Source organism: Neofelis nebulosa, chromosome 1 (assembly GCF_028018385.1).
Source record: "Neofelis nebulosa isolate mNeoNeb1 chromosome 1, mNeoNeb1.pri, whole genome shotgun sequence".
NCBI classification, from domain to species: Eukaryota; Metazoa; Chordata; class Mammalia; order Carnivora; family Felidae; genus Neofelis; species Neofelis nebulosa.
In genome coordinates this window covers 229,706,039-229,728,267 of record NC_080782.1, presented here as the reverse complement: position 1 = coordinate 229,728,267, position 22,229 = coordinate 229,706,039, and the positions used below count along the sequence as shown (strand labels likewise).

The 22,229-nt window shown below is 36.6% G+C and overlaps 1 protein-coding gene across 10 annotated transcripts in view; it reads left to right on the top strand.

The window, feature by feature from the left end:
• The window catches only part of NBEA (neurobeachin), a 681,254-nt gene that overhangs the window by 447,250 nt on the left and 211,775 nt on the right, over nt 1-22,229 (top strand). For all 10 annotated transcript variants that reach the window (XM_058687599.1, XM_058687578.1, XM_058687548.1 and 7 more), the window contains one exon: nt 8,581-8,724. In XM_058687599.1, the coding sequence (XP_058543582.1) occupies nt 8,581-8,724 (144 nt within the window). The remainder of the gene's footprint in view (nt 1-8,580; nt 8,725-22,229) is intronic.

Below are 22,229 nucleotides of genomic sequence, written 5' to 3'. Positions count from 1 at the left end.
AAGACAGAGAGGGAGAGAAAGAGAGAATAGTAAGCAGGCTCCATGCCTAGTGCTGAGCCCGATGCGGGGCTCAATCTCAGATCACGACCTGAGCCGAAATCAAGAGTCAGATGTTTAACTCACTGAGCCACCCAGGCACTCCCGAATTGAAGCATTTTATCTTATTTACATAAGAGTAGATTTTGTCAAAACACATTTTACAAGCCAGAAATATTGTAAAGTGGTGTATATTGGAAAGAATTTCTCTTTCACAAAAGAATGTTATCTTGCAAAATTGACTTCCAGATGTTTAGAAACAGAATTTTTCCTGATGTTACATTTAGCTGAAATTGAAATGATACTAAATTTCCATTCTGCCCATTCTCTTCCAGTGATGGAGAAGTATATATTACATGCATTATCTATACATAATACTCTAAAGCAAATTCTGATGCTAACTTTGTTGAGAAAGCTGTTCTTTTCATTCGAATGTCTAAGATATCAATAATACTTACATTCTAAAGATACCAATATACAAAATCACAAATGCATGCCAAATACATTGATGCTTATGTAGTTTTATTTAATAATGTCTTTAAATGAATATTATGGTTATTGGGGAAAAACAGTTTTTAATGTAAGCTGTTTACATTCCATTGAGTTTCACAAACACTTCATGGCACCTGTCTCCAGGCCCTCCTTCCTGTCTTCAGGGAGCATCTAATCAATGGAGGAGTTGAAGGCTCATACTGTGTTTTAGTGAATATAAACAGAGTAATGACAGCATGGCAGAGGGAAGATTAATCCCAACTGAAGGAAAGAAAACATTTATTTGTTGAATACCTGTTGTTTGTTAGGCATTCTGCTAAGACCTTACATGCATGAATTATCTTGAGGTGTTTTTTTTTTTTTAATTTTAATCCTCACATCAGCCTAGTTTTTTTTTCCCCCCTCCTTTACATAAATCTTAAAAGCATTATTATACACAATAAAATACTGGCTGTATTCTTTTTCAATTTTAAGTTATATGCTTAGTAAACTCTTTTAATACTCTCTTGTTAATTTTTTATTTTACCATAATTTTAACAAACATTTTTGAAACCTTATTATATAAATAAGCTTCACACGTTTTAAAGTATTTTAATATCCACTGTCTCATTTTAACATTGCAATAATACTATAGGAGTTTGGTTGATCAATACCTATTCCTCCTTCACAGGTTGAGAAACTGAAGTTAAGAGATTGGTCTAAATATGTTTTTAAAATATGCTCTTAATAGATGTTAGAGGGGAAAAATAAAGTAAGAATCGCAAACCTCATAGCCCAGGTTCTTCATTTTTGAGGAAGCTATAAGGACATGAAAAGTCAAGTGACTTCTGTATTGTGCATATAAAAAAATGATTGCTATTTGAATTATGCTTATATTTTCATGTGCTCATTCAACAAATGTTTGTTGATTTCCATTTTGTTTGGTATTTGGCACATATCTAATTAAAGTCTTATTAGGATAACACCTAAATGAAAGAATCCAGAAAATACCAAAAAATCATAATATATTTTGACTAATTTGTTAGATACAAAGCTTATACAGAAAAGGGAGTAATCAACTAAACTGAATCTTGAAGGACAAGGCAGATAAGAGAATTCCATGTGAAAGAAATTACATATGTCAGATTTAAAAGCTTGAAAAAGTATTGCATGTTTGGGACCAGACACATCCAATTCTTGGGGGATATGAGATGTGAAGATACCAAACCAATGAAATAGTGAGGTTAAATAAGTAGGGGGCAGACCATGAGTCATAGATCATGTATTTAATTGTGCAGGTCAATTAATACTGAAATTGTATTCTTAAATAGTAGATTTACATTAGATAGGTAAATAGATGCATAAACACATGCATATATCATTTTTAATAAATAACAAATTAAAGCCATATTTCTGTACGCAGTGAAAAATAAATAATAGCGTAAAACTGGTAAGAAGCTGATGCCGTGCTAAAATTGGCTTAGTACGGGTTTATATCTTTTCTCTGTGTGTTAGTCACATATATATAATTTATAGCTTACTTATGGCTGTAAATTACTTTTTTTTCAATATATGAAATTTATTGTCAAATTGGCTTCCATACAACACCCAGTGCTCATCCCAAAAGATGCCCTCCTCAATACCCATCACCCACCCTCCCCTCCCTCCCATCCCCCATCAACCCTCAGTTTATTCTCAGTTTTTAAGAGTCTCTTATGCTTTGGCTCTCTCCCACTCTAACCTCTTTTTTTCTTTTCCTTCCCCTCCCCCATGGGTTTCTGTTAAGTTTCTCAGGACCCACATAAGAGTGAACACGTAGGGTATCTGTCTTTCTCTGTATGGCTTATTTCACTTAGCATCACACTCTCCACTTCCATCCACGTTGCTACAAAGGGCCATATTTCATTCTTTCTCATTGCCACGTAGTACTCCATTGTGTATATAAACCACAATTGTAAATTACTTTTTATCTTTGTTAGTATAGATGTTTCAGAGCTGTATAGAATATTCATCAAATAATTTCTGAAACAAATAAACTACAATATGCTCTTTTTCTTTATATTAACTGTTAATATTTATCAATAATTAAAAAAGGACGTGATGGGTAAATGAAATAACTTCTTTTGCCTAGATTGTCCTGGCTCTCCAGATGGACATATTCTTTGAGTATTATTAAGATAAGTGAATGTCTTCAATTTGTCATTTCTATATTTAACATATTTAATGATAATACATTATAGTAGTAATATGAAAGTATAGAAACAATTCTAGAAACATTTTAGTTCTCTTGTTACTTCGGTTTTAGAATATACTGTGTTTCACATGGATCTTGTTTATTAATAAATTTAATGAGGGGTCCCTCAGTGGCTTAGTCGGTTAAGCATCCAACTTCCGCTCAGGTTGTGATCTCACGGTTCGTGAGTTCGAGCCCTGCGTTGGGCTCTGTGCCAACAGCTCAGAGTCTGGAGCCTGCTTCGGATTCTGTGTCTCCCTCCGTCTCTGCCCCTCCCCCGCTCATGCTGTGTCTCTGTCTCTCAAAAAATGAATAAATGTTAAAAAAAATTTTTGGGGCGCCTGGGTGGCGCAGTCGGTTAAGCGTCCGACTTCAGCCAGGTCACGATCTCGCGGTCCGTGAGTTCGAGCCCCGCGTCAGGCTCTGGGCTGATGGCTCAGAGCCTGGAGCCTGTTTCCGATTCTGTGTCTCCCTCTCTCTCTGCCCCTTCCCCGTTCATGCTCTGTCTCTCTCTGTCCCAAAAATAAATAAAAAAAAAAAAAAACGTTGAAAAAAAAAAAATTTAAAAAAAATAAAAAAAAAAAAAAAAAAAATTTTAATAAATTTAATGAAAGAGATGCTTTATTTAGGTTCATATAACAGATTGCTCTACATTAGATAACATTTTCACATACAGCGCTTCAAACATATATATTTACTAAGAAATCTAATGGGTATAGAATGTCTTCCTGTAATTGTTGTTTGTAACACAATGTGGAAAATAATGTAAGAGTAACTTTGGATTTGGATTAACCTATAATTTGGTGGCATTTTTTTGTTTCTGAACCTTCCCAACTTATGGCATTTTGATGTTTTCTTAGAAAATAAGTATATATGCATATACTATCCAATTTTACACACAATTAACATTTTCAAATCTAAGTAGGGAGTTCTCGTGGTTTGTAGTATTTGCTTGTTAATTTCTTGATGAATGGTTAAAGAGGCCAAGAAGTGCACTCAGTCCAACATGTCTTCTGAAGACAGATGATCTCAAATAAATTCTCTTCCCAATCAGATTTTGATTTGTTGGGTGTTCAACCAATTCTTTCCAAGGAGAGTGTTTATAAGCCTTGTAATGAGACAGCCCTTTGAGACCTTACCTCTTTTTGCCTGTAATTTTGATGAATGAATCTCTAATTCATAAAAGATATTGTGATTGAAAAGCACCTTTGGATCTTGTACACTTTAATTTAGATAAATGTTTGGTGCGATAGCACAAAATCAGGAAGTTTACTGAGCTACAGACTGATAACACTTCCAACAGGGGTGGCAAGTTCCGTGTGTTGGTACAGATTAGTTGACTATATATCTTTTAAAGGCATGATTGTTTTACTACTTTAAAACCAGAGATGATAAAATTGAAAGCTTAATATGCATTTCAGAGTTTACCTTCCTTTGACTACATTTATTTTATTTGTAGATTTTCATAACACAAGAGTAATGTAAAGCATTTTTCTTAATGACAAAGCAGATTAAACATGATTGTGTACAAGGTAAAACATGTTTTATCAGGCTGACTCATACTTAAAGGGTTTAATTGATTATTTCATGTAAAGAACCAAGTTCCCTTTTGTGTAAATACACAGATTCTCCAGTTTGCCCCCAAATTGGAGGCAGATCAAGCAGAATCTCTGAGAAATCTTAGGATCTTCAGATTAAGAAATATCCAGAGGTGACGTTTACGTCTCCGTTCATCCATTTGTTTAGCGTTCAGGAGGGCTCACTCTGTGTCAGGCAGTGTGCTAAGAACTGAGAAGACAAAGACAGAAACATGTTGCCAGTGATCAAGGAGCTTTCGGGCTGTGTGGAGACAACAAGCCAGCAGCCAATTCCGATACCTGTAACTCCAATAGTAGGATTTGCAAGGGTGGGGGAAGCATAAGGGAAACAGCACACAAACTTAGCTTAAGAAATCTGCAAAGAGGGGTGCCTGGGTAGCTCGGTCAGTTAAGCGTCTGACTCTTCGTTTCCCTCAGGTTATGATCTCATGGGAGTGGGATCGAGTCCTAGCCTTGGGCTTTGCCCTGGGCCTGGAGCCTGCTCTCTCCCTCTCTCTGTGCCCCTCTCCTGCCCCCCCCCCCCATAAATAATAAAGAAAGAAATAAGAGAAATCAGAGGGGTGCCTGGATGGCTCAGTTGGTTAAGTGTCCAACTCTTGATTTCAGCTCAGGTCATGATTTCATGGTCTTGTGAGTTTGAGCCCAGCGTCGAGCTCTGTGCTGACAGTGCAGAGCCTGCTTGGGATTCTCTCTCCCTCTCTCTCTGCCCCTCCCCTGCTCGCACTTGCTCTCTCTCTAAAAAAGCAAACAAATGAATAAATAAATCAGAAATCAGAGGGGCGCTTGGGTGGCTCAGTTGGTTAAACATCGGACTCTTGGTTTCAGCTCAGGTCATGATCTCATCATTTCGTGAGTTTGAGCCCAAGCATCAGGCTCTGCACTGACAGTTCAGAGCCTGCTTGGGATTCTCTCTCTCTCTCTCTCTCTCTCTCTCTCTCTCTCTCTCTCTCTCCCTCCCTCTCTCTCTGCCTCTCCCCTACTTGCACTGTCTCTGTCTCTCTCAAAAATGAATAAATAATTTTTTTTCTTTAATAAGAGAAATCAGAGAAGGGAACACAGAGTGGGTAGACTTGAACTCATTCAGCGAATGTTTGTTACATGTCCCCTGGGTACCAGGCGCAGAGGCTGCAGAAACAAGGCCATAATCTAATGGAAAGGGCAAACACGTAACAGATTAACACCTGTACAGTGTAGTTGAGTTCTATGTAAGCTGTGAAAGCACAGAGTGGTTGGCTAAGAAAGGCACCTAAAGGAGGTAATTTGAAAGATCAAATAGGAATTAGCCCAACAAAGGAGGAATGAAGGAACACACCATACAGAGGGAATAATATTAGCCCTGGGTGAAAAGGTCCGAGCACGTATTTTGGAAGCTATAACTGATTCAGTAATGGTGATGGGGGAGTAAGAAAATATAATGCAAAACTGGTAATGAGGATAAAAGGCCTAGACCAGCTGTGCTAAGGAGTTTATTTTTTATTTTTTTTAACGTTTACTTATTTTTGAGACAGAGAGAGACAGAGCATGAACGGGGGAGGGGCAGAGAGAGAGGGAGACACAGAATTGGAAGCAGGCTCCAGGCTCAGAGCCATCAGCCCAGAGCCCAACGCGGGGCTCCAACTCATGGACTGCGAGATCGTGACCCGAGGTGAAGTCAGACGCTTAACCGACTGAGCCACCCAGGCGCCCCAAGGAATTTAGATTTTGACTCCTATCATGTAAGACTTGCATTGAATGTTGTTGATTGGGAGGAGTTAGTAAACTATATTCAGCAGGAAAATATCAATTTATTTTTGCTTTGTAATAATCACTCTGACAAAAACATGGGGATAGAGTGAATAAGGGAGCTATTGAAGACCTCCAGTCTAAAAGAACAGGAGCCTGAGCTGGGGCCATGGCAGTCACCTTCCAGGATGACCCCCAAGGTTTGTGGCTTAAGTAAGTGGGTATATCAAAACAGGGAGAGGTAGAGAAGCCAGAGATGATTCATTCAGTTAGGGAAATGTGGAATTAGGAATATCCAACTGCAGATGTCTAATAGAAATATGGCTTCTCGGTTATTAATCATTGGATTTGCGTCTTTTGTTCTCAGATGATGCAAGCTCTGAGTTGCTCAAATTAAGTTACTACCCAAGAAGCAAACAAGTTATAAAGATAGCTACCCCCAGAAGAGTTCTGTTTTACTGGCTTTATATCACCAAGAAACCAAATAAAATTAAGATAAGATTCTGGAGCATTCAGTAATCAGTCCTCAGGCTTTTATTCCAGAAGTAAGAATCATCTGTGGGCCTGTGAAAGAATATACATATAACCTGTTTAATTCCTCTCACCTCCCATGTAGCATCAATTTGTAATAATATTGTTTGTTTCTGAAGTATTTATCAAAATATGTTTTAACAAATCTATTACTTTACGCTGTTCTAACTGCCACTATCCAGTAAGAGCTAGGATAACAGACTGTACCTCTCTGACAGTGACATTCTACAGTGCTATTATGACATGACCGTGTTCCCCGTATGTTTTTTATTCCTCCAAAGTTGGCTCTACTTTTGAGCCAACTTATTAACGTTTTAAGCAAACAGAATTTGCTCTGAGTCGCTGACAGAAACAAGTGTGTAAGTCGCAATGAAAGGCTAGCTCTTTTCCCATGCAAGTTTTACAGCGGCTAGATGTACTTCTGAGGAAATGGTTGAGCAGGTATCATGGACATTAATGGACTATTAATATCCAAAGTCCTATATTGAGGCTGGGAGAATGGACCAAAAGTATTGTTAATTGTTCACTGTAGAGAATTTTGGCCAAAGGTGTGATAAGGTTTGGAGAGTTATTGCACATGTACACAAACATCATAACAGCCCCTAGAACTCTGATGTGACACCACCATGCAGGAGTGGTGTATTAGGCTCCCATTTTCAGGAATATTTCCACCATGCCTAATGATGTGTAGGGATTTTCCCAGGAAATGCTGCTTCCTTGAAGCCTATATGCTAATATTACAGCTAGAACACATTAAATTACATTTTCTTCCAGAAGAAATTCCTCCTTCAAGTGATATGAAATAGAAGTATTTTTTTAGCTATCTATATACATAGATAGCTAAAATATATGTATGTTTACATATATATACATACACACACATATATATGTGTGTATGTGTGTGTATGTATATATATAAGTTTACTTGCTATTCAGATCATTTGAGTCATCATCACCTGCCAAAGCAGGTGGCTGAAGTGGCTGTTCTTAAGATATTTTAATATAATGTAGAAATTTAAATACTGAATTATATCCATTACGCAATCAGATCCATGAGAGATTCAAATGCGTTGTAATTTGTAACCTTAACTGATTGCCATGTTAATGCTAGGTCAGCTCTGGCTGTATTTCAATTTTTCTGACTTACTTTGTTTTTATATATTTGGCCTTCTATACTATTTTATTTAACAAAATAAGGCTATCAGTTTAGAAAAACTATTGATTTCACTAACTGTTAATAGCAATTGTGCAGCACAGTTTATGTCTGTACTAGTCCTAACTTCACCTGTTTGTAGCTTCCCAGTGGCAACCACTTCTCTCTTCAGATGTGGATGCGTTCTTGTTTTCTTCATACTTCTGTACTTTCAAAAATGATCTGATTGGGGTGCCTGGGTGGCTCAGTCAGTTAAGCAAGTGACTTTTAGCTCGGGTCATGATCTCACGGTTCAGGAGTTCAAGCCCCGCCTTGGGCTACAGAGCCTGCTTGGACTTCTCTCTCTGCCCCTTCCTCACTTGCACACTCTCTCCCTCTCTCTCAAAATAGAGAAACTTTAAAATTAAAAAAAAAATGATCTCGTCTAATGATTATCCAATTCACACAAAAGTACAATTGTGTAGAATTGTGTACTTTTATGTATCAGAAAGCCAAGTTTGTGGGGAGGTGCAGATTTTTTATAGAAAATGGTGATCTTAGAGCCCCGAGACATGCGTCTGTAGAGTCCTTTCTCCTAGGCCAACTCCTAGGTCTCCACGAGACATGAGCTTTCTCGGCCTGCTTCCTCATCTGTGAGATGAGGGTAGGTGATTACACCCCCAACCTTTCTCAAAGCTATTCTGAAAGCAAACCAGATGAAGGGGAAAATGTTCTCTAATTCTGTAATTGTGAAGTCATATATAAGTGCAGCATAAAATTATAAGAAAGTAATAGGTTGTTTTTTATACAAAAAGCCAAGCAATCATGATCACCCATATTATTTTGGTTGTGATTAGGCACTGAAGAAGATGTGGTAAAGTCCAAGAAAACCTTCAGAAGTCAAGCAATAGTGAATCAGAACGCAGAGACAGAACTTATGCTGGAAGGGGATGATGATGCAGTCAGCTTGCTGCAGGAGAAAGAAATCGACAATCTTGCAGGTAAATGTATAAATTTTTTTCTTCTATTTGTTATGAGTGATAAATACACACAAAGTTCCTGAACTGGAGATCTGTCTCCTGGTGAATGAGTTTGTACCAGTGGTTGGAACGAGGCTGAATCTCGTGAACATTAATCATTTACTTTATCTCGTTTCTTGTATTGGAGAGAAGAAAGTACATACCAAACAAATATGTATTTTACTACTAATAATTGAATACCGTACCTACTCTCTTTGTAATGAGGAGCAACATTTAATGTGAGATAGTGTATAGCATAAATTGTCCTCTCTAACTGCCTGAATAATTGGAAGGGGGGACAGAATGCTAGACTCATCAACATACATGTGATTCCAACATGCTAACGGCTGTGAAGAACAGCCACCTCAGCCGTGAGACCATCGAATTTGCCATTTTTTTCCCTGCTGTCACTTTTGGGAATGTCCCTCCCCATTCCTGTTTTTTTTTCTCTATCCCCACACTGCTAACCCCCACATTCTTTCACCTGCCTGCCCTCAGTTTTCATCTTGTCCTATGCTGGTCTAAGGTGAGTTCAGAGCAGTACCTGCCATGACCATGTGGGATAGAGATATCTCAGAGTGTTGGCCTATACCCTTGTTTGGGTTTTAAACCATCTTTGAGACTCTGATGAAAACAGATTGCTTCACGAAGGTGCACATATAATTTTGTACACAATTTCAGAGGGTTCACTGACCCCTGGAAACCAGTCCATAGAATCATATCCTGGATCTCAAGTGAAAAACTCCTGCTTTAGAGTCAAAAAGTGGCTGAGTCTTCCCTCAATTCTGTATTTTCAGTCCATACCACGGTGGGGAGGCAGGTGCCAGTGGAGAAGTGGACTTGTAGTCATCATTCTGTTTACAAAATAGCACTTCTGTTTCCAGAAATGTGCTGAAAATGATCTGGCATGCTTTATGAAAACCTCCAGTGAGGGCCACCTGGGTGGTTCGGTCAGTTAAGCATCTGTCTCTTGATTTTGGCTCAGGTCATGATCTCAGGGTTCATGGGATGGAGCCCCACATCGGGCTCTGCACCACCAGCACAGAACCTGCTGGGGATTCTCTCTCACTGTCTCTCTGCCTCTCTCTCTCTCTCTCTCTCTCTCTCTCTCTCTCTCTCTCTCAAAATAAATAAATAAGCTTTAATTAAAAAGAAAAAAGAAAGCCCCTGGTGATGTTTTCTACCAGTTAGAGATTTCTGTTTTTCCCAGAGGAGTTCTTATTAATTGTAAACTAGAGGTGGCACATTATTCTCCCTCTTCTACAAAATGTTTAATAAGGTTATTCTAATGCCAGCTCCTGCATATACCTAGTCTAGTCACTGACGTTTCTGTATCATAAAAATTACGTGTTCCATTTGGAACTCATCCTAAGTCTATGAACAAATGTTTGCCTTGAATTCCTAGGCAAGTGTTGAAGTTTTGGTTTTGTTGTTTTTGTGGTTTGTTTTACTAGTTCAAAGATTTACTCTGAGGCCATTTGGAAGTTTAAGCAAATGAAGTCTGTGATTTCTTTTTCCCAAAGATTTGTTTTCTCTTTTCCCGGTCTTATTCTTGATCCTAAAGAAGTAGAGAAAATTTATAAACATGTTTTGTTACCTTCTTAGATAATGTGTTGTCTTTCCTCATTCACATATGGTAATAAATATGTTCAATAATTATACAATTTAGTTTAGACTCTCCATTATAAAAGTAATTAATTAGTTGATACAAATTTGGCTGGTACCCTGAAGTTTATTATAAAAAGATTTTCCCTGTACTACCAGAGGCAAAATCCAATAAAGACTCATAACTTCTTTATGTTTCTCTCCTTTAATGGTAGCTAGAGTAATTATTAATATTAATTAACAGTTTTTTTACTTGTATTTATTTTTGAGAGACAGAGAACAAGCAGGGAAGGGACAGAGAGAGAGGGAGACACAGCATCTGAAGCAGGCTCCAGGCTGCGAGCTGTCAGCACAGAGCCTGACGTGGGACTCAAGCCCATGAACCATGAGATCACGACCTGAGCCACCCAGGCACCCCTATTAATGAATACTTTAAACAAAATTCCCAAAATCACATTAAGTTAAAATACCTACAGGACAATGAAAGTATGCTTGCAGTAAATTAGTTAAACACCTAATTGTGTGGCTCTTGACCAACTCACTGTCAAGACTCTTCTAACTTCAGTCTTTTAAACAGATTTTTCTTTGAGAAGATCCACTCCTATCTATTTCCACCTGGTTCTAATTCATACTATTTTTGCAGAATGCTTGTGTCCGATAAATCTTACAAACTGTCCTAAAATATTGATCCCTGATCTGGTCGGTAATGTTCATCTTTAAAACAGCAATCCATGAATGTGACACTGAGCTTTGAATGCAGTAGAAAAGAAGGAGGGGATGGATGTTTTGTGAAGGGAGAAGTAAAGGTAACAGAAATAGTCTGCATAATATATAGGTATATATAGGTTCATCTTGTAAATGCTGAAGCCTGTTTATTATCTAGACTGGTGGGATAGTTACAGTGTCACAGAGAAATCATTTTTAGAAGTTAATTACAAACCGCTATTCTTAGATTTAAGAGGTTAATAAAACTGTGGACCACATAAATATGTAACTTTTTGGTTGTCTTTGTCTCAAAAACTAAAATTTATTAAATAATAGTGGCTTTCTTGTATATAACTTAAAGTTCTATATATCCAAATAGTGCTAAGCTGCCTTTATAAAGAGTGCTTCTGTGTCACAGGAGATGTACACTCATTAAAATCCAGGACATCCTAAAATTAGTATAATCTGATACTGTTGTCTGGAAATACTATGTAAGATAACAAATGCCCATTTTCCGTTTCTGGGATTAAAAATTACAGGTTGATCTTTTCATGATTTAGTGACAGGACTTGCATATCAGTAATGTAAGAAATGTACCTTCAAAAATATACAAGTACTTAAGAGTTCTTACATTTTAGAGTTTCGTTGAATGAAGGCACCATTTTTATAATAATAATGGTAAACCTAAGCCTGCCGATTAGCCTAATTCATTTTCTTGTTCTTACAAAGCCCTGTTTTGCTGATAGACACACAAATGAGGAGACCATGCATTATAATTTGTCAATATGCAATATTTCTTATGAGTCAAGTTAAATTCCAAGAAAAAAAATACACTAATTAGAATAGAAAACTAAGGAAAGTACTAATTTGGTTAAGATTAATTCTATTTGGTGGCTTAAAAGACAGGTTCAGTTTTTGTTTATAAAAAGAAAAAAAAAAAAGAAAAGAATAGCTAGCATGGCTTCCTAAGAACCAGGCGGTGTTCAAAGAGCTTTATATGCAGTAACCTATTTCATGTTCACAGTAACCCTATGACCTAGATACTATCATTACCCTAATTTTACAAATGAGGCTTTAGAGGCCAAGGCAGATTAATTTGCTTGTGTAAGATTAAAAAGTAAATAAAATACTGTATTTCCTCTTAAATACATAGTTTACGGTTTGAATTGAAATATACCAAATACTATATTTAAATATGCATGTGTATATACTTAAAGACTCTCCTAAAATAATGTCAAAACAAGATCCTCAGCTTATACCTCAATTTTTACATTGGTCCATTATACTATATTTAGAAGTCTATGAATATGCCCAATAATTAATTTTGGTTTTATATATCAGTTCTCTAAAATCATTCCGGTAAGTTAAGAAAATTTGGTAGAGTATTTTTTAGCACAATTTTATTTAAATTTTGACTCCTTTTTTTCCCCATTTTCTTTGGAGTTTTCTAGTTTTAATAAAGATAAAATGGTCCACAAATTTTACAGCTTTAAATGTCATACAATTTTCTGTTTCACTTTTTAGTTCCCTTTCTTCCCAAGCTGTTCATCTCAAGAGGCAAGTTAAATGTGTGTGATTATTAACTACTCAATTTATTATGCATTGTAGCAAGTGGCTAAAATAATTATAATATAGAAGTATGCAAATCAGTTAAGTAATTATTATATTAATAACACCTAACTTTATTTTAATTGCTTTTTTTAGTTTGTAGTGATTCACCAAAGTGAATTAGCACCTAAGATTCCATACGTAACTAAAAATTTCAATTTACTAATTATATTGTTACTTAAAACATTGTAATTAATTAATATAATTTAACTGATTTTAATCTAAAACCCCGATATACATTTTAATTTGAAACTTACTTTGCCAAGTTACGTCTTCAAATAATTATTAAGTTAACTGAAATTTAAGATTAACTCAAATTTATATGAATTGACAAGTGAATGATTTACTTCAACGATAGAATTGTGTACCACTGATAAAACGTACCTCCTTTTTTTTAGGATGGTAGTTCTGTCACATACACTGAGTGAAAGTACAAATATTTTCCATAACAGATTTGGAATTTGTACAGATTTCTTTATTGTTACTTACAAATATTAGTCATTTTGCAAAGTTAGGGAATTCTGGGTTCATGTTGATGATGGTCACTTATGGTTCGTCAGTTCTGCAAATTATCCAAAAAATGTTTTATCTGTGTAAGCTCTTTTTACCAATAATCCACCCATCCATTCCTACACCAGTATCCAAACTTCTTAACCAGAAATATCCTTCACATTTTTCCATTCTACACCTTCCCTTGTATCACTTATCAAAATCTCTACCCATTTTTTATACGCATTTTAAACACTTCATGAAGTATTCACTGGCCAGTTTTGTCACCCGATAACCTTTGTGTAGTAGCAATTTTATTGAGACATAATTCACGTGCCATACAACTGACCCATTCAAACGGCACAATTTAATGCTTTTTAGTATATTCACAGAGTCATGCAGCCATCATCACAATCTTAGAACACTCCATCACACAAAAAGAAACCTCCACACTCTTTGGCTATTCCACCCAATTTCCCATGCCCCCTCTACAGGCCTAGAGGACCAGTAATCTACTTTCTGTCTCCATAGATTTGACTATTCTGGACATCTCGTATAAATATAATTGTATAATATGTAGTCTTTTGTGATTAGCTTATTTTACTTACCATTATGTTTTCAAGACTCATCCATGTAATAGCATACATGTCCTTTTTATGGTGAATAATATTCCATTGAATGGATACTTCACATTTTGTTTATCCATTCATTAATTGTTGGACATTTGGTGTGTTTCCATTTTTTGACTACTGTGATTAACAGTATGAACATTCACATACAACATTTTATGCCAACATGTGTTTTCATTTCTCTTGAGTATATACCTAGGCATGAAATTTCTGGGTCAAATAATAACTCTAACTTTTTGAGGAACTGTTAGACTCTTTTCCAAAGTGGCTGCATCATTTTACATTCCTATCACCAGTGTGTGGGGATCAGATTTCTCCACATCTTTACTGCTCATTATTATCTGTCTTTTCTATTATAGCCACTCCTTGAAATTTTGATTATATCACTCTTAAGATACTGATACAATACAAGATGTTTTTGTGTATGTTTTCTTTTTCCTTTTAGATTGCAAATTCCTTAAATATAGTGACCATATCCCATATATCTTTGAACCGGGAAGAAATCTAACACAATTACTTGCACTAAAAATGTTCCCATTGAAAAAAGTTTATGTAGGGGGCGCCTGGGTGGCTCAGTCCATTGAGCATCTGACTTCGGCTCAGGTCATGATCTCATGGCCTGTGAGTTTGAGCCCCGCGTAGGGCTCTGTGCTGATAGCTTGGAGCCTGGAGCCTGCTTCAGATTCTATGTCTCCCTCACTCTCTGCCCCTCTCCCACTCATGCTCTGTCTCTATCTCAAAAATAAATAAACATTAAAAAATTAAAGAAAAGAAAAAGTTTATGTAGGTTGAAATAAACTAGAGAGCTAGTTTAATAACTATAGATTATTATCTAGTTAATTTATACCAAAACCAAAAAAACAATTGAGCTATTCGAATTAAGTGTTTGGGGCTTAAATTATTCAGATCATCTGTTCATACTAATTGAATCATTCAAATTACTCAACTCATCAGTTGACTTTTTCAGGGTAAGGACTAAACTAATCTTTCTTCCGTTCCAGTTTTTGCTGATTGTATCATTTTAACTAAATGTCTCTGAAGACTCCCATTTTTAAAGTCAAGATACCACTGTGACTCTTAATCAAAAAAAATTTTTTTTCTCTATCGCACAGAAAAGATATTCTATAACCAAAGGATTATATTCTTATTTTGAATACTTAAAAAGAGTTAACTAGTATAGAAAACTGGCAACATGGGAAAAAAGTGTTAGAATATGAAAGTTGGATATTTTTATGTGGCTTTTTCAAAGTGATAGATTTTATTATCCTTTACACACACACACAATCACCCCACATACCACACACCAAAGTCCAGAATCCATAACTCAGAAAAAAAAATGCATTATGTAAATTTAAGAATGAAAAAGATACAGAAATGAGGAGAACATCTACTAAGAGAAACAGGATGTAATCAGTAAGAGGTTCTCCTAAATGACAGTCAGCTTCCCTGCAGGACACCCCCCTTTAATGCCCTAGACAGTTCCCAAGTATGCTTTCACTGATGTTTAGAGGGCAGTACCTTTTCAGACTATTTTTCTGGTTGTTAATGGGTCAAATTTTTGGTCTGTTTTCTGTTATCTTTATTCTATTAATTCATGGTGAATGCAGATACCAAATAATTGGAGGGGAGCTTGCTTAGACTTTGTTTTAAGGTTGACCATTCCTACCTCCCTAAGTCTCTATTTTCTTACATTCACACACCAACTGATTTGCGTACTCATTAACATCTATTAAATATTTAGGAGATAGAACTCTGGGACTCAGAGACTGATAGAAAAAAAATCATCAGAAGGATTAGCACTACTACCACTACCTCTCAGTAACTTCAGTAACCAGAAAGTTACCCCATAAAATATGTCTACCCTAATAAGTGAAAGTAGACAATTCAGATGATCAGATAAGTGGGGCGCCTGAGTGGCTCAGTTGGTTAAACATCTGACTCTTGATTTAGGCTCAGGTCATGATCTCAGGGTTCATGAGTTTGAGCTCCACATCAGCCTCTGGGTTGACAGCTTGGAGCCTGCTGGAGATTCTCTCTCTCCCTCTCTCTCTCAAAATAAACATTTTTTTTTAAGATGATCAGATATATACTGTAGGCCTTCCAATGTTCTAACTTGGGATGTCCAGATACCAGAGGCAAAAGTTGTTTATATATACATTGAACGTTACCTAAAAACTGAGCTAAGAAAGGTGGATAAAGCAAAATATACAACATACAAGGAGGACAAACTCAAGATTATAGAAAAATATAATAAAAATACAGGAACAACAGGAACTCGAAAAGCTAAGAGTTTTTCAGAGAAATGTTATTTAAAAAGAAAAAAGTTTGAACCTAAACACAGAAAAGTTTTATTATAATTGTTTAATGGAATAAGAGAACATACTACAGAAGGAACAAGTTCAGTGTTAAACAGATAAACTCATACCATATCTGCTTAAGCCTAACTGCTCCATGCAATCCAGTTCAAATATGAACAGTATTTCCCTAACAAAACTAGTATTTTTTGCAAGATTTCTCCATATTTATTTTATGTAGTTTTAGTTACAGAGTCTAACTAGAATTGAATCGATCTGATATTTGTATTTAGGGGGAAAATGCCTTTTAAACATTCTGGATTCTCTAAGATGCATTTTGCTCAGTGTTTTCCCCTTAATTTTTAAGCCCATGTGTATTTCAAGGGAAATTTAATCCATATGTCCCTGACTCACTCACACTTAACTCATCAAAATATTGTTTAGTAAAAGCATTTGATGTTGAAAAAGCCTTATGAGTCTTTATAAGTCTTTTTTCTCTCTCTTTGAATTAGGAAGTTGCTTTGCTAGTCATAAATAGTATACCCAAAGGGTTCACATTCAGCTTCAAACACAGAATTCACAGAGCCCTTGGACACAACATTAACACATGCCCATTGCCTACAAAAGCTAAAATATTTAAACTCCTAACTCAATTTTTTGATTCAGTTAAAGAGTTGTAAAAATAAATAAAAGCTTTACCTTGACTACCTAGCCTTCTTCTCTCTCATTATTTTTGCAATGTCTACAAGGCCATTTTAGAGTCTACAACATTTTGCTATAATCCATATTTTGTTGTTTCCAAAAATGTATGTCTCCTTCCACCACGTAGTCTATAAAAATGCTTTTAAGGTACTCTTAATTATAACACATCCTGCTAGCCCAACTACGTAAATTTAAAATATAATAAAAAGACAAATTCAACTATTATTTAGTAGTTCACCAGCCATGATTCAAATAATATATAGCATTTTCCCATCTTTTCTTAAGAAACCATCCTTTGTTATGCTGCAAGTGTTCCACAAACCACAACAATGCCTATTCTTCCTAATACAGTTCTAGTTGAAACCTACTTTTTTTACTTGTTTCTCTGTACAGAGACTTTCCCATAAAGTAATTCCTCTACAGACTTATAATTATATTTATTCCCAACCTGAAAAGCAGAGGTGACAAAGAACTGAACTAACTTATCAGTAGACCAGATCTCTCCTACATGTAGGGGACTAAACTCTCCTATGCTGTGTTTTTTAAAAAGTACGTGAATGAGTACGTTAATCACCTACTGGAAATATATGGGTCATCTTGTCTGTCACACTTGGAGGAATAAACAAACAAACAAAAAAAGTTCCTACTGCCAAACTGTGGATGTCAGCAACTTGGAGAAGAAGAGATGAGTATTCATCATCGCACATTGCCACACCTATGAGGACTCCGGTGGTCTCTCCAAAAGAATTTAGCACTAATACAAACATTATATAAAAACTGATCTTGCCACTGCATTTAAAGCCGTAATATACAGGGGCGCCTGGGTGGCTCAGTCGGTTGAGCGTCCGACTTCAGCTCAGGTCACGATCTTGCAGTCCGTGAGGTCCATGAGTTCAAGCCCCGCGTCAGGCTCTGGGCTGATGGCCCAGAGCCTGGAGCCTGCTTCTGATTATGTGTCTCCCTCTCTCTCTGCCCCTCCCCCATTCATGCTCTGTCTCTCTCTGTCTCAAAAATAAATGAATGTTAAAAAAAAAATTAAAAAAAAAATAAAGCCGTAATATACAAAAGGACAAGTAGGTTTTTCTGCAAAGTGAAAATATTTTATTTATTTGATTATTTTATTTCCATGGCTTGGTGTTATAGCGCCAGAGTAACATCCTGCAGAAGGTACTTAAGGACAAGTATTTACATGGTGGTCAATTTGTAAGTTGTTATCACAGTAGAAGCTGCTCCATCAGTTCAAATCATCAGCCCAATAAATATAAGTGTAGAACTTTTCATCACCAAAAAGGAAGGGAAAGTCAGACTGAGTTGCCTGTCTAAATATTGTTTTTTGTATTGTATCTTTTTCCAGTTAAAATGTTTAGGCATTTACTTGATCAGAAGATGACTGATTGCAATGTTTTATGCTTTTTTAATTCAAAAGTTCTGTTGAATTTTTCCTTCATTTAGGTCACTAACAAACAAAACTGCTTAGTTGTAGCCTCATTACAGTTCAATTGTATACAAAACAGGATTGTTAAGAACCAGGTATCACAAAAACTTTCTTAAAAAATCTTCTATCTAAGGTTGAGCTAGAAGGAGTCTCAATTCACCAACCAGTTTTCTGGGGAGAAAAATGAGTTTGATAGGTAGTAAAGAGATATGTGTGGATGGGCACATGAAGCTGGGAGACATAATTAAAATTTATTGAAAGAAAAAAATACCATAGGCAGTAACTTTCAATTCTGAATTAGGTAGCATAGTTCATTTTAGCGTGTGGAAATTAGAGGTTCAGACATTGGGGTATTTACTCATGATCACATTACAAGCAAAGAGATAAGCTGAGATTTAAACCCATTTTTCTGCCTCTGTTAAAGCCCTTGTTCATTTCACTATTCCATTATATATAAACCAGTGTTTGCTTGGTTTTTAATTCTAAGTTGTAACCCATTGTGGGTAAGCAAATCAACTATGTGGATTATTACCCACATTATTTGTAAATAAAATAAAAGAGAAAATAATAAATTCAAATACAAAACTTCAAAATTCATCACACATAGTAAAGATAAGAACTGGAAGGACTTGCTGGGTCCTTATTCTCTGATGCCAGATCCCAACTTGATTGAGGTTGGATGTGGTCATCCAAGCAAAACAATTATCAATATTGAATATCTACTATATGCATGATATTATGGTGGGTGCTTGGAGTAAAAAGACACATACGATTAAAGTTTCTGCTTCCAAGGAGGTTATAGTCTAGAGGAAACATACACAATGAAAAACAGCAACAACCTAGATATACAAAGGGAACAACAATAACACAAAACAGGACCCTTGACTACCATGCAGATTCTGGAAGGCCTTCCTAGAATAGGTGTTTCCTGTATTGAGTCCAGAAACGTAAGTAAAGGATTTCAAAAGATTTAAAGGGTTGTTATTGCAGACAGTGGAAACAATTATATACTAAAATATCACCCTCCCTGTGAAACTACAGTAGTTCTAAATTATTCAGGTAAATGTATGAGGCAGGGAGTTTGTGAAGTTGAGACTAACAAGCTCCTGGGGGAACGTTATGTGCCATGAGGACCCTGGATTTTTATCCTGAAGGCCACAATGAGACAATGAAGGATTTTAAGCATGGAAATGATAAGATCCAATTTAAAAAATTTGAAAGAAATCACTCAGGCCACTGTGTAGCTTATGGTTTTAGGATGCCGAAACTTGAGGTAAAAGGCTGTTGTTCGAAGTAGAGGCAATGAGAGCCTGAACCGAGTTTAAACTGGTAGTGGCAGAAAAGGAAAGGGGACACTTAAAAAAAACACTTAGAAGGTAATATGTCAGGGACTGTGATAATGGGCTGGTTGTGAGGAGTAAGAACGAGGGGCACCTGGCCTAGGAGAGGGAATGATCTAGGAATTATTAAATGTTTTTGGGAATGCGAAGATGCGAGGTTTTAGGGGAGAGGAGAATGACGATGATTGGTTTAGCTTGGTCAGATGGCTATCTGACATTTTCAAACAGTCGTCAAGGTTTGGAATTTGAGAGCCAATGTTGGACATAGAGTTTGTAATTAAAACACTGAAATCACCCAAGAAAAGTGAGAATACATATGAAGAGCAGCGGGCCAAAGTCATAGCCCACCAAGGATACCAACAAGGAAGTCGGGCACTAGGAGAACAATAAAGAACAGTATGCTCTAGAAGTCAAAGAATTCTCCTCTTGTTCAACATTTTTCACACTGATATTCCTTAGGACACAGGTATTTTGAAATATGCTAATGAGGGGGGAGTATCGCTAAATGTGTTTGGAAAACTCTGGGTTTAAATATACAGTGTTATGCAGGGGTTTTTTTTTTGGACTGATGGATAGATTTTCTGAGCTTTTAACACATGAATTCACATGTGCTCCTCTGCCACTGTGGCCTAAGTAGAGGATAAAAGTGAAGGCAAAAGGAGTGAACAGGGGTGGAGAACTAGGAGGGAGAAGCTGCTGTGTAGAAACTTAACAAAGGAGGGCAGGGACAAAGATAAGACAGTAGCCAGAGGGGGCAGGGAGGGTAGGACCAAACCCCAGGTAGAGTGAGTAACTGGTTTGAACAGGACGAAAGATACATTTTCTGAAACTGGGGGAAAAAAGAGAGAGAGATAATGACAAATGCAGAGGCAGAAAAGTCTCAGATGGAGGAAGGCATCAAGATAAATGACAAATTTTCATTTTTCGCCAAAATATGAACACTTCATTTATTACCGAAGCAGGATGGACAGATGTTCATAGTGAATTTTCTAGGAAGGAGCCATATATCTAATCATCTTCTCAACAAGATGTGTGACCACAAAAAAAGGATAAACACCACCGTGCCACACTGTAATATCTGAGCTTTAATCATTGATTCCTTAACCTGAAACATCTCACATTCACAACTTGGTATGTGTTTTCAGTTTCACATCATACTGTCCCTCCCCCTTCACACGTCCTAATCACTGGCCAGTCTTACTTCTCCTGTACACATACTGCAGCTGTGTGTTTGTTCAAACTCTTCTGCTCTGCTTACAATGCTCTTCCCCCTCATATCCATCTGTCCACATCCTACCCATCCATTACAGCTCACTTCAAATACCATTGCCATCATCCTGTCCCAATTACAGCTATCCCCCAAAAAAGGATGGGTAGAAACCATCATGGTTCAGTGAATGTCTATGGAATTTTTTTTTCTGTCCCTTCCTTGTTGGGAGGCATGTGTACATAACAGCCCTGACTTTGAAGTCAGATAACCAGGGCAGAATCTTGTCTCTACCATTTACTAGTTGTATGACCTTCCCTAAATTACTTCACCATTTCGTCTCATTTTCTATCTGTGAAATGGACACAATAGCAGTTCCTGTATATCATAGGTTTGTTGTTATGAGGAACAAATGAGATCAATTCATGTAAAGTGCTTTAACAATGCTTAGATAGCTTTTCTCCTTTATGTCATTACCGCGTGTATATATTTCTTACCTCTACGATGTACTATAAGCTCTCGAGTAAAATTCATGTCTCATACTTTAGTCTGTGCTCTCTTAGTACCCAAAACAGTGAATAATTTTTGTTGACCACATGAATGAATGAATGGATGCTGAGTTAAGTATGTTTCTCTAAGCATTTAAATTATAAGGAGGGAACAACTTAGTAGGAAAACTATGGCAGTTATAACATTATGCCATTTTAAAAAAATAATAGTATACATGTGACATAGCTACAATGACCAATTACATTATAACCCTTGTTGGTTTTCAGCATATCTTTTACTTATGTTTTCTCTAAAATGCAGTGTCTTTCATATTTTTAAAGCACAACTTGAAATGAATTCCAGAAAAATGTAAAGGGTGTGATCTGTTAATGTAAGTGTCTTTTTACTAGTACATACACATCCAATAATGGTGTATTTCTTTTTCTATTTTCAATTCCATAAAGATATATTGCATACCAGGCAATAGCCACTGTGTTAGAGGAAGAAGGTAACACCCTTTTCTTTAACTAGCTTATGCCAAATGGGAGGATAGACTTTTAAACACATATATGAAATATATTATAAGGCTGCAGTAAACGTGCACCCATGAAGGCTAGGCCCTTATTCCACCCAAGGGTACAAAGACTTGGTCCTCCTGGTCCAATAGATTTAAATCATCTCCTCTGGTTTATTCACTCATCTAGTCCAGTAGGAATTTACTCTTCTCAATCATTAAATGATATCCTCGTGCCATAAAAGAGTCACTACCCTTCCAGAAAGTAAAAAATGTATTCCATATGTTGAACTAAATGTGATATAACTAGAAACACAAATCTCATCTGGATCACCTAGTGAATCAAAAGACAGAACAAATGAGCACAATGAACATTAAAATGATCGCTGTTTCGGGGCGCCCGGGTGGCGCAGTCGGTTAAGCGTCCGACTTCAGCCAGGTCACGATCTCGCGGTCCGCGAGTTTGAGCC